Consider the following 17,780-nt stretch of genomic DNA (forward strand, 5'->3'; position numbering starts at 1 on the left):
TCCGGGGGGAAGTCGAGGAAGAGTGGCACCATTGATTTATTATTATTATTAAATGCTAAGCTACAACCCTAGTTGGAAAAGCAGTATGCTATAAGCCCAGGGACCCCAACAGGGAAAATAGCCCAGTGAGGAAAGGAAATAAGGAAAAATTAGATATTTTACAGAATGGTAACATTAAAATAACTATTTCCTATATAAACTATAAAAACTTTAACCAAACAAGAAGAGAAAGTAGATAGAATAGTGTGCCCGAGTGTACCCTCAAGCAAGAGAACTCTAAACCAAGACAATGGAAGACCTTGGTACAGAGGCTATGGCATTACCCAAGACTAGAGAACAATGGTTTGATTTTGGAGTGTCCTTCTCCCAGAAGAGCTGCTTACCGTCGCTAAAGAGTCTTCTACCCTTACCAAGAGGAAAGTAGCCACTGAACAATTACAGTGCAGTAATTAACCCCTTGGGTGAAGGAGAATTGTTTGGCAATCTCAGTGTTGTCAGGTGTATGAGGACAGAGGAGAATCTGTAAAGAATAGGCCAGACTATTCGGTGTCTGTGTAGGCAAAGGGAAAGAACCGTAACCAGAGAGAAGGATCCAATGTAGTACTGTCTGGCCAGTTAAAGGACCCCTAAACACACTAGCGGTAGTATCTCAACGGGCGTCTGGTGCCATGGCCAACCTACTACCCCATTCCTCTTGGTCAAGCGTACCACGTTGCCTCCCCCAGTGGGGCAATATTTTCCGCCACCGGGAATGACTCTGTTACCACTTCCATTCCAGATCATGTACGAGCGGTATGGCCTGCCCTTGGACTTTCTAGTTCTCCTTCGGAGGAAGTTTGGAACCAGTTCCTCACGGGTAAGGTAGTGCCCCAGGTCCCTTCTGTTTTGCAAGCCTCGGGAGTTCCGGACCTTGCCTACCTCCCGTCAACTCAGTCGGTGGCCGCGGAAGTTTCAGTGGAAATAGCAACTTCAGCTCCTTCAGCGCCTACTTCGCACTCCGTTTACGCTTCCACAAAATCACGTCGTCGCAAGCGCAAACATCGCAGTACCCTTAAGACAGTCTTCCTAGTAGCTCTGGCCTCGGTAAAAAGGGTCGGTGAACTACATGGTCTGTCTTACGACATCACCCATTCTAGAGGAATGGGGGGAAGTCTCTCTCAACTTTGTGCTAGGCTTTGTAGCCAAAACTCAGAATCCTTCATCGGCCGATGAAAGGTTTCGAGAATTTTATATTTTCTAGCCTCAATAAGGTAACATAGGATACAGACCAATTGTTTCTGTGCCCAGTCAGGGCGCTAAGGAAATACCTGAAGTGCACCAGACCTTTCAGACCACACCTCCGTCATCTCTTCCTCAGTACCAACAAGGTAAAAGAGAGAATCTCGCAACACCATCTCTTTCTTGCTCAAGAAAGTTATTGCGAGAGCCATTCATGGAGACCCAGAGGCAGCACAAGCCAAAGCCCATCAAATTAGGGGAGTGGCTGCCTCACTGGTGTTTTTGAGAAAAATCTCAGTCTCCCTAGTCTTAAGAGCTGGGGTCTGGAAACGCCAATCTACATTCACCACTCACTATTTGAGCGATGTGATGCATAGGCCTCTAGATACCTTTTCTATAGGGCCTATTGTGGCAGGTCAACAGGTGTTGAGACCTTACGCCCTTTCAGGGGACAGTAGCCATTGGTTTAGGATTTTGTGTTACCCTAGGTTTTAAGAAGGACATCCATCTATCTTCTTCGTTTCCTTCTCCCTCCCTTGTGGGTATCCTAGTCTGTAGTCAGTTTCAGCTTGACTCGTCAATATCTCATTGTAAAGAATTTGGGTTTGTATGTTAGGAAAAATACAAACTGTTATAATTTTGTCATGTTTTGGAATTATTCAAGTATATGTAAGTATTATTATATCTTAACTAGGTGGTGGTGTGAATAATAGAATATTTGTTATTTATTTAGATTATAGTGTGATAGTATAGTTAGCCAGGAGTGTTTGTATATGTTATTGTACCTCTCCTATTGTTTTACATTGAGTTGGCTATTGACGACATTAGTTTCAATAAGGATTTAATTTGAATGGGATTTGAAGTATATTAATACTGATGGTCTTGACTAAGACCAGGCATAGAATATCGAATTAAGTGCTCCATCAGATTTACGGAAGTTTACTGTCGACCCACAGAACTGTGACACAATGTGATTAGACATTCCAGTCTGATAAGTGGTCAACAGTGTCTGTACACACACACACATATTCTGTAATCCTTATTAAATAAAGCCTTAGATTTGCATACAGTTAGTTACAAATCAGAAAGCAATTGAAATAATAATGATGGGAATAACACTAAGACAGGAAAGATCAACTTGATACGAGAGCAAACTAAAGTAGAGGATATTCTAGTAATGTGTAAGAAAAAGAATCGACATGGGCAGGACAGATAATAGATGGACATTAAGAATACTGTAACAGAATGGATCCCTGGAGATTGTAAACGAAATAGGGGAAGGAAGAGAAGATGATTGACAAGTTTTAGCTAATAGGTTGGCCAGGGCACCAGCCACCTGTTGAGATACTACTGCTAGAGAGTTATTAGCTCTTTTGACTGGCCAGACAGTAATGCATTGGATCCCTCCCTCTGGTTACGGCTCATTTTTCTTTACCTACACATACACCGAATAGTCTGTTTCTCCTACCGAATGCCATTGCTTAAGAGCTTAGACTTTGCCTGTGAATCAGGCTGTTAGCAAATCATAAATGAAGGTATTCGCATGTCTGGTAACTGCTTGGACCTCGTATACACCGTCTCCCCTGGCGTTATAACAAGCAAGGTTGGTTCTCCAGTTGGGACATCTAATCCTGCCTTGATTTCATTAGCAGTGAAGACTGAGCAGCCTGTCCCTGATGTATCTGACTTGTGTAAGATTTATGAAATCTCAAGCAGACTGGAATGGGATGTTGCCTGATCCTTTGGGTTTGGGTTGGTCTCAAAACAGATCAGATTTGACCTGGAGTAACTTTACTCGGCTTAGAGCCTTTCGGTCTGAGAGTTTATGCTTCAACTGAAAAAGAATACAATTTCACCATAAAAGAAACCCTTTCTGGTACAACCCAGGAGCATAATTGGTGGACTACCCTTAAATCTGCACTCTTTGGTGTAGATGCAACAGTTCCTTCTTTACTGAAACCAGATAGCTGTCACTCACTGTCCAAAGGAAAAGGTAACCCTTTTGGCAGATGTGTTTGACAGCAAGCAGAGTAATGAGAAACTCGAACTTCCTCATTCCTGTTTTCCTGAGGCTAAACTTACTAGTTTAGCTTTTTGATCTCGTGAAATTAAAGCTGTCTTGATGAACCTTGATGCTTATGGAGGTGTAGACCCAAATGGTATTTTTCCTTTGTTTTTTTTTATAAAGACCAGATTTCTTAGCTTTAAAGTTATCTATTATTTTGGGCAAGTTAGCAAAAAGAGGAGCTTTTAGCACTTGTTGGAGAATTAAAGTTAGTCAACTGTCTAAGTGTGTTTATGGTGGCTCGTCCAGTTGGTTACCGCCCAATCTCCGTAACTCATATCTAAAGTTTTTGAACGTGTCTTAGCAAAACGTCTTGATAGATTTGCTGAAGGTAATAATGTTCCCTAGTTTGCAACTAGATTTTCGTAAAGGCCTTGGAGCATACGATGCCCTTCTTACAATCTCCAATGCCATACAGAAATCCCTTGATTGTGGTCAGGAAGTTTGTATGATTGGCCTTTATTTTAGTGCTGCCTTTGACTGTGTTAATCATGATGCCCTCATTTTCAAATTCAAATAGTTGGGAGTGGGTGGGATGTTTATTAGCATCATTATTGAATATTTCAGTAATAGATCGCAAAGAGTTGATGTTGATGGGCGTCATAGTGAGTATAGGAATATATCTGGCGTTCCTCAGGGTAGTGTTCTTGGCCCATTACTTTTCATGCTATAAACACATAACGGGGTTTGGTCTAGAAAACAAGCTTGTTGCATATGCTGATGATGTTACTCTGCATCAATTCTATCATCTAAATGTAGATCTGGGGTTGCTGAATCCCTTAACCTGTTAAGCGTCCCCCCTGGACCAGGTTGCCGTTAAAGTACTGACACGCTTTTTTTGCTCTGAGCGGTCATTTCACTAATGATAATTTTTCAAAGGTAATATAATTTTTTATGCTTATAATTCGTATTCATAGTTGAAAGTAGGAATATTGATTAAATGGGGGAATAAAAAAAACAATACTACTATTTCATTTCAAAAGGCTACATAATACAGTACTGAATATTCTAATGGGTTCTCTTTATCTTCAACCGTAAATGTTATGCCAGGATCAGCAATAAAAACAAAGGGACAAGTCTGCGTCTCTCTCCCTCTCTCTCTCTCTCCCTCCCCCCTCTCTCTCTCTCTCCCTCCCCCCTCTCTCTCTCTCCCTCTCCCTCCCCCCCCCTCTCTCTCTCCCTCCCCCTCCCCCCTCTCTCTCTCTCCCTCCCCTCTCTCTCTCTCTCTCCCCCCTCTCTCTCTCTCTCTCTCTCTCTCTCTCTCTCTCTCTCTCTCTCTCTCTCACTGAGGGACCTGGGGGAACCCAAACATAGAATAAGGCTCTCTCTCTCTCTCTCTCTCTCTCTCTCTCTCTCTCTCTCTCTCTCTCTCTCTCTCTCTCTCTCTCTCCCCCCCATATTGTTTCCTGTAGTTTTCAAATATGTTTGTCATACATTTGTATCTTATTTATCCCCTCTCTGTCTCTCTCTCTCTCTCTCTCTCTCTCTCTCTCTCTCTCTCTCTCTCTCTCTCTCTCTCTCTCTCTCTCTCTCTCTCTCTCTCTCTCTCTCTCCATATCGTTTCCTGTAGTTTTCAAATATGTTTGTCATACATTTGTACGTTATTTATCCATTTTCTCTCTCTCTCTCTCTCTCTCTCTCTCTCTCTCTCTCTCTCTCTCTCTCTCTCTCTCTCTCTCTCTCTCTCTCTCTCTCTCTCTCTCTCTCAGTATTTCCTTTCCTATATAGTTTTTTTGAAATCTCATTGTCCAGTCAGTCGGCAATGAAAAGCCATCCACGTTATTTATCCCCCCCTCTCTCTCTCTCTCTCTCTCTCTCTCTCTCTCTCTCTCTCTCTCTCTCTCTCTCTCTCTCTCTCTCTCTCTCTCACACAGCATTTCCTTTCCTATATAGTTTTGTGAAATCTTGTTGTCCAGTCAGTCGGGAATGAAAAGTCATCTTCGCTCTCGGCATCGGAAGAAAAGTTTGTTTCTTCAATATCCTCATCACTGGAGGATTCAGAACTAGTGCTTTCATCGTCAAACAGGTTATCATTATCAGATTCCTCATCAAGAATATCATTTATTTCATCGAAAGAAATAACCTTCCTCTTTAGACCGCTCATTGTAAAAGTAACAACGAACAACCTTTTCTGCATGAACGCTTGAAGCGCACTGAGAGGAATCCAGTTTTCTAACATCAAGCTACCTTCAGAAAAACAGTTGCCAGACATCATATAAGTTTCTATTTACAGCTTACATATGCTGAAAGTGTTGCCAATTGGTGATCCTATACTTACTATACAAGTAAATATATTATCATGAGACTGACGACTTGAAAAAGGCAGTTAAAGTCATGAACGGAATATACCGTTGAAGGCGGTACTGAGTAGATCGTGGTGAACGGTTTATCACGTGGGTGACGTTTAACAGGTTGATAGAGATCTAGCTAAAATTAGTACATGGTGCAAATTATGGGGCATGAAGTTGAATCCTAACAAAACTCAGAGTATGATTGTAAATAGGTCAAGGACCGAAGCTCCTCCTATAGATATACTCGTATATATGTGAATATATTTTTAATTTTATTTTTATTTCTTTATTTTCATTTTAATTTATTTATTCCTTCATTCTTTTGTGGTGTATCAATCATAGCAGCCAGGAAAAAATCCCCTATCAGTGATACATATACCTAGTACAAATCCAGGATTTTCAACATCCATCAAGATGAGTCAGCTTAAATCTGCCCACTACCATTAGATTAGGAGATCCAACTTTAGTTATGAAGTTTAACATATCAAGCCATCTAACCTATGCATTGGTTGGGATATTCTTTTAGATACAATGTAGACTCCCATGTGATAATTATTGATAAGGGCAGTCGTGTGGTCTCCTAGGTAGCCCCCTGGCTAGGTGGGAGCCAGGGATGGCTGGATGATGCTACACATTTACATAATCAGGGTTTCCCACACAAATTAGGTCTATTAATGAATGCTAATTTCTGATAATTCATCAAGTGCAGGTAGTCACATTTTGATAAGAACAACTTTATTTAATGGATGTATTATAGTTTTTTCTTGTAATTTGATTTCATTGTTATTATAATTGGAATTACTTTGCTGGTAATTGCAGTTGGAGCTAATTTTGTAGATAAAACTTATTTTACACACAATAATTCATTATGAATCTTATGATTATAAAGGGTTGGTCCTTCCATTTTTATTAGATTTATTTTATACTTTGGCCTTGGTGAACTGGCCCTTTTTGGATATAAGGTTATTGTATCTTGCATCGTTCTTATTACCTTTGATGGAAACTACATTTCATACATATACCAAGGCACTTCCCTCAATTTTGGGGGGTAGCCGACATCAAACAAATGAAACAGAAAAGAGGACCTCTCCTCTCTACGTTCCTCCCAGCCTGACAAGGGACTCAACCGAGTTCGGCTAGGGGTGCCACAGCCCACCCTCCCCCATTATCCACCACAGATGAAGCTTCATAACGCTAAACCCCTACTGCTGCTACCTCCGCGGTCATCCAAGGCACCGGAGGAAGCAGCAGGGTCTACCAGAACTGCATCACGATCGCTTGCTATTCATTCCTATTTCTAGCACGCGCTCTTGCCTCTCTCACATCTATCCTCCTATCACCCAGAGCTTCCTTCACTCCATCCATCCACCCAAACCTTGGCCTTCCTCTTGTACTTCTCCCATCAACTCTTGCATTCATCACCTTTAGCAGACAGCCATTTTCCATTCTCTCAACATGGCCAAACCACCTCAACACATTCATATCCACTCTAGCTGCTAACTCATTTCTTACACTCGTTCTCACCCTCACTACTTCGTTCCTAACCCTATCTACTCAAGATGCACCAGCCATACTCCTCAGACATTTCATCTCGAACACATTCAGTTTCTGTCTCTCCGTCACTTTCATTCCCCACAACTCCGATCCATACATCACAGTTGGTATAATCACTTTCTCATACAGAACTCTCTTTACATTCATGCCCAACCCTCTATTTTTTACTACTCCCTTAACTGTCCAAAACAATTTGCATCCTTCATTCATTCTCTGACATACCTGTACATCTGCTTCCACTCCACCATTTGCTGCAACAACAGACCCCAAATATTTAAATTGATCCACCTCCTCAAGTAACTCTCCATTCAACATGACATTCAACCTCGCACCACCCTCCCTTCTCGTACATCTCATAATCTTAATCTTACCCACATTAACTCTCAACTTCCTTCTCTCACACACCCTTCCAAATTCTGTCACTAATCGGCCAAGCTTCTCATTTGTCTGCAACCAGTACAGTATCATCCGCAAACAACTGATTTACCTCCCATTCATGGTCATTCTCGTCTACCAGTCTCAATCCTTGTCCAAGCACTCGAGCCTTCACAAGTTAAACAACCACAGCGACATCACACATCCCTGTCTCAGCCCCCCACTCACTGGAAACCAATCGATCACTTCATTTCCTATCCTAACACATGCTTTACTACCTTTGTAGAAACATTTCACTGCTTGCAACAACCTTCCACCAAGTCCATATAACCTCATCACATTCCACATTGCTTCCCCATCAACTCTATCATACGCTTTCTCCAGATGCATAAACGCAACATACACCTTCTTACCTTTTGCTAAATATTTCTCGCATATCTGCCTAACTGCAAAATCTGATTCATACAACCCCTACCTCTTCTAAAACCACCCTGTACTTCTAAAATTTACATTTCATGTTCATTATAGATTAGTTTAAGAAAATATTGTCACATTTGTAGACTTATAGGGTCTGCATAAAGTATTTCTCGAATCATCTTAATTCTTTCAATCTCACTCGCTAACCAAAAGACTTGTCATTCAATTCCCAGGCTCTTTTTTTGAGACATTTTACTCAAAATACTATCAGATCTAGAAATTTAGAACTATAGTTTAGTTGAACAATTTTCCTTTCCATTGAGATATGATTTGTTCCGACACAGATACAAACCTTCGCTATTTATAATAGGGTATTACTTTCGGCGCAGCTGAAAGACGAGCCATGATAATTTTAGTGAGGGATAACTACCCCATCCGCTAGTTAGCGGGTGGGGGGTAGGGTAGACTGGCTAACCCGCTCACTCACACCTCTCGGCTGAGTAACCACTTTACTTTTTGGCTCGGTAGAGGACGGACATGCTGCCCTTCTCTCCCGCAAAGACTGCCCTTGATGTTTTTCGTTTATTTTTACTTTTGGTTTTCTTGTGTTTTCATTTATCTTTCATATATATGAGTGTATATATGTATAAATGGAAATATACGTTGTTAGATACGTGTAACTTTAGTGCTGTTGACATCGTATCCAACTGCCTCCACCGTAAGGTAACAGCGACGTAGAACACATGTGGTAGCTCGTGAGCTGCCCTCATTATGAGGTAGCATTCGCTGTCAACTTTCAACTTTGTTCCTCCTTCGAGGGGAACTTGAGTGATTTTTGTTTAAACCTATGCTTTTTTCCCATAGAGCTGGGATAAAGCTTTACTTTGGCTATGTCCTCTTGTGGGAGGACTTCTCTCTCATTCACGAGAGAGATTTTTTACGCCTACGCTTTTTTCCCATAGAGCTGGGAGAAAGCTTGCCTTAGGCGATAGCCTCCTTTGGGAGGACTTCTCTCTCGTTCGCAGGAGAGAGTTTCTTACGCCTACGCTTTTTTCCCATGGAGCTGGGAGAAAGCTTGTCTTTGGCGATGTCCTCCTTCGGGAGGACTTCTCCCTCGTTCGTGAGAGAGATATTTTATGCCTACGCTTTATTCCCATAGAGCTGGGAGAAAGCTTGTGTTAGGCGTTCTCCTTCGGGAGAACTTCCCTCTCGTTCGCGAGAAATAATTTATAGGAGTTTGCTGATCCACCAGGGGCGGTGGCAGAGCTTTCTCCGAAGCAGGTCATCCCTACGCTTATGGTTCTCCTTTAGGGGCGGAGCGAGAGCTTTCTCTTAAGTGACTTTCTTCTTCGGGAGAACAAACCTCTTATGCGGAGGTGTTATCTTGAACTTGCTGGTTCTCCTTGATCCTTGGGGGTCTCGTTCGATCACCCATTGGGCTGACGTGATCGTTTGAGCCTTCAGGCTCTCGTCATGTTGATCCTGCTGTTTCTCATGACAGTAGGAGTCCTTCGGGTTCCAGTTACGCTGAACCTTCGGGCTCTCGTAACGATGGTAACATTGAGCCTTTGGGAACGTGTGCCATCAATCACGCCGACCTTTCGGGGTCTCGTAACATTAGTTATGCAGAACCGTTGGGCTCTCGTAACTTTAGTCACTCTGACACTTCGGTGTTTTGTGACGGGAAACTTCGGTTTCTTGTTGCGCTGACCCTTCGGGGTCTCGTAACATTAGTTACGCTGAACCCTTAGGCTCTCGTAACTTAGTCACTCTGACACTTCGGTGTTTTGTGACAGGGAAACTTCGGTTTCTCGTTGCGCTGACCCTTTGGGGTCTCGTAACATTAGTTACACAGAACCCTTGGGCTCTCGTAACTTTAGTCACTCCAACACTTCAGTGTTTAGTGACAGGGAAGCTTCAGTTTTTTGTTTGCGCTGACCCTCCGGGGTCTCACAACGCAGTTCACGCTGAACCTTTGGGTTCTCGTGACCATAGCCATACTTACATGACAGAGTTTGCGGGGTCTCGTTGTGTTGACTGTTCGCGCTCACACAACACAGGCTATCGTGAACCTTCGGGGTGAACGTAGTAGTGAGTACTCTCGCCACACTGAGAGGTCTTGCGCGCATTATCGGTTTGGCGTGCATGACCAAATTGGCGCGCACGACCGGTCTGGCGTGCATGACCAAATTGGCGCGCACGACCAAATTGGCGCGCACGACTAAATTGGCGTGGACGAACAAGATGGCACACGAAAAAGTTGGCGCGCACGACCATTTTGGCGCACACAATCGGATTGGAGCGCACGACCATTTTGGCGAGCACACAATCGGATTGGAGCGCACGACCATAATGGCGAGCACACACGACCAACTTGGCACGCGCAATCAGTTGAAGTGCGCGAACCACTCATATGACAGAGTTTTTTGGACTCTTGTTGCACGAAGTGTTCACGAGTGCACAAGAGGTTTACTCTCATGACAGAGTTTTCAAACTCTCGTCCCGTGAATTGTTCACGCGCCCATCGTCATCAAGAGTTTTACCCTGATGACAGAGGGATGCCTGCTGCCTAAGGGTTTACGAATCTCTACTGGTAACTATGACATAGTTCCTTGAGCCTGGTCACGTAACACGATTCCTGGAAATTCCATCAGGAATCAACGACTAAGTTCCTGCGGGTTCTCGTCACAACATCCCTTAAGGTCGTGAGAAAGGACTTAACAAATAGATTCTGAACCTCTAGGTTCTCATCCGAATCTCTCTGTTTCCGCGATCTAGAGTTTTCTGAAAACTCTACGGTCGACCCCCCCCCCTCTACGGGATGGGTCTTCCAAAGGTGTGACTTGATACGTCACTCTACACTCCCAGCTGATTACTATATCAGCTAGCCTAGTTTTGCTAACACCGTCATCTTTCCTCCACCTTCCCACTTCGAGTGGTTGGGCTAGCAGATGGAAATGAGCAGGGAATGAAAATGCTTTACATTGCAGTTCATTTCCCCTGGCAGGCCTTGACTGAATTAGACGGTAGTTTTCTCACTATCGAGAAAGCGTTCGTTGGCAACCTCTTTAGGTAAGCGGTCGATGGCAATTATGTCTGGCCTTCTTGAAGCAAACCCCCACATACGAGACTTCACCCTTTTTCGGGAGACTCATTCCTGAGAAGTTTTTACAAAACTTCAATGGGTGTTAAAACTTCATGAAGGCCGTAAGCCTTCCTGGAGCATGCACTCTAGCCAAGACAAAACCGCGAAGTTATGGTCTTGAACTCGGTTCTACCGTTTGATGGAGGCAGCCTCCCCCGTCATTATACCCTGGGTATAACGACTTGCCTTTTTACATGATAGTCTTCTGAGACTTTCTATTCTTTCCTTACAGGGTTATTGTTTCGAACAATTAGTCCTGAAGGAACATTGTTAGCCGACATTAAAAGAACGATAGCAACAGCGTGGGCATCTTTTCATTACGTTACGAATGTTTCAAACCCCGCCCACAGGTAAACAGACATCTATTTCTGTGTAGTGAACAGTGGCTAGCCCCTCATATAAAGAGATGGGATAAACCAAAGGGGAAATGATCGCCTCTATAACTGTATATTTTTGTTTGAGAACGTGTTCGCTCTCATTCAAGAAAATATAGTTAGTCAACGATCAAAATTCTTTCGGCAGTAATGTTGCGGTTCATCGCACATACATTATACCCACAACCGGATTCGTTGCAAACGTTTCCTGGAGGCAGAGAATACGCATGCGCTAGCGCAAATGGACAAGTACATATATGCGGGCAAGCGATCTTTCTGCCAATAAGGGCTATATACATCTTCCAATTAGAACTCCGTTCTATCAAGTTGTATATTTATATCCCTTACTGAAACCAGGTTATTCAGTACATTACTTGGCTACTTTTCTGTAGCCAGACATACGGCATTAACGTTCTGTCTCCTTATAGGCATTTTTTCCTTTCTCCTGATCGGAAGTCTTAATCTCCTTCAAAGGCTTTGGCTGGAAACTTCTCAGAAGCATTTCTGTTCCCTAGTAGGGAACATTTAATATAAATGCTAGTTTACCGATCGGAGACGGAGAAGTACGAAAGTTTTTTTGTCCTAAGAAGGAGAAACCTCCGTTACGAACGTTTCCAACGTTCTCCAACTGAGTTCCGGACACGACTTATAAGTCGAACTTCGCATGTATACTTGTCATGCGCACAGTTCGGTGTTACTACTCAGTAGTACACTTATGCTCTTTACCCACCCAACAATAGATTGAAGATACGTCTCAATCCCCTCTTGGGTTTGGTTGGATGCGTTTGGTGATTACTGTACAGTTTCTTGTCCGGAAAGCGATCTCTATGGAGATTCGCTATTATAACATAAGCTGTACTGATTAACTGGTTTACCGTTTGGTATCGGTCTTATTCGACCAACCACACTGGATTAGTGGCAGTTGGAGGGAGAACAGGCTGTTCCCCTTCGTTGCAAGAACGTACAATTGGTTGAAAGTCGCGACATCATCTCGGTGTATTTATTGCTATGCACTCCCCCCCTCACCACTGGACAATCCGTGGATGATGGGTGGAAGACGAGAGCTTCCGCAAAGAGGCCTGTCTTCTCGTCTTCTCTCTGGACCTGATGCTCTCTATAATGCATCAAAAGAGAGAGAGGGGGGCATATGTCATACCATTCCATCCTCGCCTGTTGGTCCGATTCAGAAAGGTACTAGCATTCACCTCTCTTAGAGAACCATCTAGCAGTACAAAGCCTTAGATGGACAGAGGACAACTAGTTGCCCCATCTGCTCGCGTCATACCTGGTATAGGAATGTGCTTGCAAAACCACCCTGATAGTGGGCTCCTAGTGTCTTGGAATCATCTTGTATCCAACAAAGTCTTAACTTTGTGGGGGTCCCCAACTGTGGTTATGCTCTCAGCGGCCCTGATCTTCAGGCTCCCACTCGACCGTTCCCCAGGCCCTCAAACAAGATGTATTCCTAGATCGGTGGGGCGGCCTAGAGGTGTGCCTTGTTTTTTCCCCCCATTCGGACTGGTGAAAAAGTCCTCTGCCAAGTCAGGATAAGCAGGTGCTTATCAATGACTCCGATAGCTTCGCTGTGGCATCCCGCAGAATGGTTCCCAGACCTTCTGCAGCCCTTGACGGAGCTCCAATAGCTTTGCTATGGCAACCCGCAGAATGGTTCCCGGACCTTCTACAGCTCCTGACGGAGTTCCGAGGGATCTTCCTCCACGGCACAATCTTCCAAGCAGCCACATGCGAACTTTCCTAAGCCGTAGCTTTGCTTCGACTTCTTGCCGGGGACGATCCTAAACCACCCCTCTCAGAGATGCCTTTCGCAACAGGTTACGGAAAAGATGTCTAGGCACCTCAGACACTTTTCAGCGTCAGCCTTCCAGGCGAAGTGTTCGGTCCTTTGTGACTGATGTCGTGGAAAGGGATTCTCTCCCATCGATACCTTTACTTATGCAAGTGTGAGATAACTTGTCCCCCGTCGGATCTCAACCTCCTCCTGGGAACGCGGTTCGGGTCCTTCAGTCTCTGAAGGCCCCTCTCTACGAACCGTAGGCCCAGCAGCAGATCGCTTCCTTACACGTAAGACGCCCTTTCTACTCACTTGGGCTTTTGACCAAGAGTGTTAGTGTGTTGTACGATCCAACCTCTGATGTCTCCTACCCTAGGAGACAGGGAGAAGTAATCCTCAGTGGCGTCCCTGAGTGGATTGCCAAGACTCAAATCCGAGTGTGCTGTACCCTAGGTGCAGCCCATTTCGAATAGTGTCTTCGTTTGGTAACCAGAAACCCATCAACTGGGGTTTTACCCATTGAGGAGTCTGTGGGGTTACCTTGAAAGAACGATACCAGCTGGCCCCCGTGTGTCTGCACTGTTGACCAGCACGTGGAAGGTCAAGAGGAGGACCTCAAGGATTTCCTTCCCCTCTGGGATCGGATGGCAATTGAGGTTACTCTTAATCTGGACTCTCCTCCATTCTAAGACCCAGAGCTCATAACGTCACTGGCGTTGCTACGTCCCTGGCGTTCAAGATACTACTCTGTGGTGCAGATACTTTAAGTGGGCATGTGGAAGCATCAATTGGCCTTCACGGCCCACTACCTGCAGAGACGTAACCCACAAGAACATGGAGACCTTTTCCATTGGTCCTGTGGTGGTCGCACAACAAATGGTCTAGACACCTCAGTCTCCTTGATGGACAAGTAGCAGAGGGCTGGGGCTACCCGGATTAGTCTGGGGTGAATGAGTAAGAATGTCTGGCTCCTTTCTTCCTTTCACCTTCTCCCCTCTGGGGAAAACAGCTCCACAAGCCTCGGCATTTCCCTTGTGCCTCCCAAGTATAGAAGAATACTTTGTTACGTCCCCAATACCTTTTAGAGGGAGGGTATTGGGTATGTCTTTAAAAACAATAGGTTCTGTACTCTAGTACCTATGCTAAAGACAAGCCACACTGTTAGTTCCACTCATACACAAGCTTCTGCAGGCCGCTATCAGTGCAGTACCTCATATCGGCACTGATTTTAGCAAGGGTAGGGTCCCTTCTACTATTGATCACAGATCGAAATAAGAGGACCCCGGGTCATGACCAAGGCCAGTTGGTGAGGACTTCTTCCCTCCTAAGAGTAAGTCACCCTGTTATAAATAGCGAAGGTTTGTATCTGTCGGAACAAATAACAAATTTGGAAATAATTTTTATTTTTCCTAACATACAAACCTGGAGCTATTTATACAAATTGGCCCGCCACCCTGTCCCCCGAGAAGTCTTGCCATAAAGCAAAGTGGTTACTCAGCCGAGAGGTGTGAGTGAGCGGGGTAGCCATTCTACCCCACCCCCCACCCGCTAACTAGCGGATGGGGTAGTTATCCCTCACTAAAATTATCATGGCTCGTCTTTCAGCTGCGCCAAAAATAATACCCTATTATAAATAGCTCCAGGTTTGTGTGTTAGGAAAAATACAAATTATTTCCAAATTTATTTTACTTTGTAAAATTTTCATATGCATAGATAATAAAAGCAAGAAATTAAACAAGGTTACTAGACGTTAAATACTCCAATGGAACTGTAGCGAGTAGAAATCCCGGGACATAGGATGTTCACCAAAGCTCAAATGGTTGGATTATTATAATATATGATTTTAGGAGCTGTACAGTCAGTTAAAGGGCAGCTGAAGTTATTGTGCTAAGAGCATTTATCATTATGAACAATGTGTCATATAAAGTTTACTGTTAGGGGTTTTAGTGGATATTTTATATATGCTCAAAACTGTTAATATACTGTGATTAATATCTTTTTTAACCATTTCCTTCCAGAGTAACTTCTATAGCAGATCGGTTGAATATAGAGTTTGCTCTTATTCACAAGGAACGTAAAAAAGCCAATGAGGTAGCTTCAATGGTTCTGGTTGGAGATGTTAAAGATCGAGTTGCTATTTTAGTTGACGATATGGCTGATACTTGTGGCACTATATGTCATGCAGCAGAAAAGTAAGTGGAAGCCTTCAGTTCTATTGTGGTAATTGAACAGTTATGGTTTAGTAAGTTTTATTTTTAATGTACAGTAGATTGTGTTTACACTACAGTATTTATATTCGATATATTGATTATGATATAGAAGTATAAAAAGACAAACTATAAAGTAGGTTAAACGATGCAGTCATATAGGTAGGCTCTCATAGAGCTTGCTTTTGAATTATGTGCTCTTAAGGTAAAGTTTAGTGACTTGGACTGTCAAGTGAGAAGAAATCAAAGGAAATTATGAAAGGTATTATTATTATTATTTATATAATTACTAGCTAAGCTACAACTCTTTGGAAAAGCAGGATACTATAAGACCAAGGGCTCCAACTGGGAAAAATAGCCCAGTGAGGAAAGGAAATGAGGGAATAAATAAACGATATAAGAAGTAATAAAAAATAAAATATTTTAAGACATTAACAATAATAAAACAGATATTTCATATATTGACTATAGAAAGACGTATTTCAGCCTGTTCAACATAGAAACATTTGCTGCAAGTTTGAACTTTTAAAGTTATACTGATTCAACTACCCAAATAGGAAGATCATAATACTATAATACTGAGTATTCTACAATATTTCTGCATAAAGTAGTCTCAAAGTACATACATACATATACCAAGGCATCAACAAATGAAACAAAAACAAAAAGGGGACCTCTACTCTCTACGTTCCTCCAGCCTAACAAGGGACTCAACCGAGTTCACCTGGTACTGCTAGGGTGCCACAGCCCACCATCCCACATTATCCACCACAGATGAAGCTTCATAATGCTGAATCCCCTACTGCTGCTACCTCCGCGGTCATCTAAGGCATCGGAGGCAGCAGCAGGGCCTACCGGAACTGCGTCACAATCGCTCGCCATTCATTCCTATTTCTAGCACGCTCTCTTGCTTCTCTCACATCTATCCTCCTATCACCCAGAGCTTCCTTCACTCCATCCATCCACCCAAACCTTGGCCTTCCTCTTGTACTTCTCCCATCAACTCTTGCATTCATCACCTTCTTTAGCAGACAGCCATTTTCCATTCTCTCAACATGGCCAAGCCACCTCAACACATTCATATCCACTCTAGCTGCTAACTCATTTCTTACACCCGTTCTCACTCTCACCACTTTGTTCCTAACCCTATCTACTAGAGATACACCAGCCATACTCCTTAGACACTTTATCTCAAACGCATTCAATTTCTGTCTCTCCGTCACTTTCATTCCCCACAACTCCGATCCATACATCACAGTTTGTACAATCACTTTCTCATATAGAACTCTTTACATTCATGCCCAACCCTATATTTTTTACTACTCCCTTAACTGCCCCCAACACTTTGCAACCTTCATTCACTCTCTGATGTACATCTGCTTCCACTCCACCATTTTCTGCAACAACAGACCCCAAGTACTTAAACTGATCCACCTCCTCAAGTAATTCTCCATTCAACATGACATTCAACTTTGCACCACCTTCCCTTCTCGTACGTCTCATAACCTTACTCTTACCCACATTAACTCTCAACTTCCTTCTCTCACACACACTTCCAAATTCTGTCACTAATCGGCCAAGCTTCTCTTCTGTGTCTGCAACCAGTACAGTATCATCCGCAAACAACAACTGATTTACCTCCTATTCATGGTCATTCTCGTCTACCAGTTTTAATCCTCATCCAAGCACTCGAGCATTCACCTCTCTCACCACTCCATCAACATACAAGTTAAACAACCACAGTGACATCACACATCCCTGTCTCAGCCCCACTCTCACCGGAAACCAATCACTCACTTCATTTCCTATCCTAACACATGCTTTACTACCTTTGTAGAAACTTTTCACTGCTTGCAACAACCTCCCACCAACTCCATATAACCTCATCACATTCCACATTGTTTCCCTATCAACTCCTATCGTACGCTTTCTCCAGATCCATAAACGCAACATACACCTTCTTACCTTTTGCTAAATATTTCTCGCATATCTCCCTAACTGTAAAAATCTGATTTATACAACCCCTACCTCTTCTAAAACCACCCTGTACTTCTAAGATTGCATTCTCTGTTCTATCCTTAATCCTATCAATCATTACTCTACCATACACTTTTCCAACTACGCTTAACAAACTAATACCTCTTGAATTACAGCACTCATGCACATCTCCCTTACCCTTATATAGTGGTACAATACATGCACAAACCCAATCTACTGGTACCATTAACAACACACATTAAACAATCTCACCAACCATTCAAGTACAGTCACACCCCCTTCCTTCAACATCTCAGCTCTCACACCATCCATACCAGGTGCTTTTCTTACTCTCATTTCATCTA

General features: G+C 43.3%; 1 protein-coding gene across 3 annotated transcripts in view; it reads left to right on the forward strand.

The window, feature by feature from the left end:
- The window catches only part of Prps (phosphoribosyl pyrophosphate synthetase), a 69,095-nt gene extending 53,665 nt beyond the window's left edge, over positions 1 to 15,430 (forward strand). For all 3 annotated transcript variants that reach the window (XM_068352165.1, XM_068352166.1, XM_068352167.1), the window contains one exon: positions 15,250 to 15,430. In XM_068352165.1, coding sequence (XP_068208266.1) covers positions 15,250 to 15,427 — 178 coding nt within the window. In that variant the 3' untranslated portion in view covers positions 15,428 to 15,430. The remainder of the gene's footprint in view (positions 1 to 15,249) is intronic.
- Positions 15,431 to 17,780: the final 2,350 nt, after the last annotated feature.

This window comes from Palaemon carinicauda, chromosome 28 (assembly GCF_036898095.1).
Source record: "Palaemon carinicauda isolate YSFRI2023 chromosome 28, ASM3689809v2, whole genome shotgun sequence".
In the NCBI taxonomy this organism is placed as follows: Eukaryota; Metazoa; Arthropoda; class Malacostraca; order Decapoda; family Palaemonidae; genus Palaemon; species Palaemon carinicauda.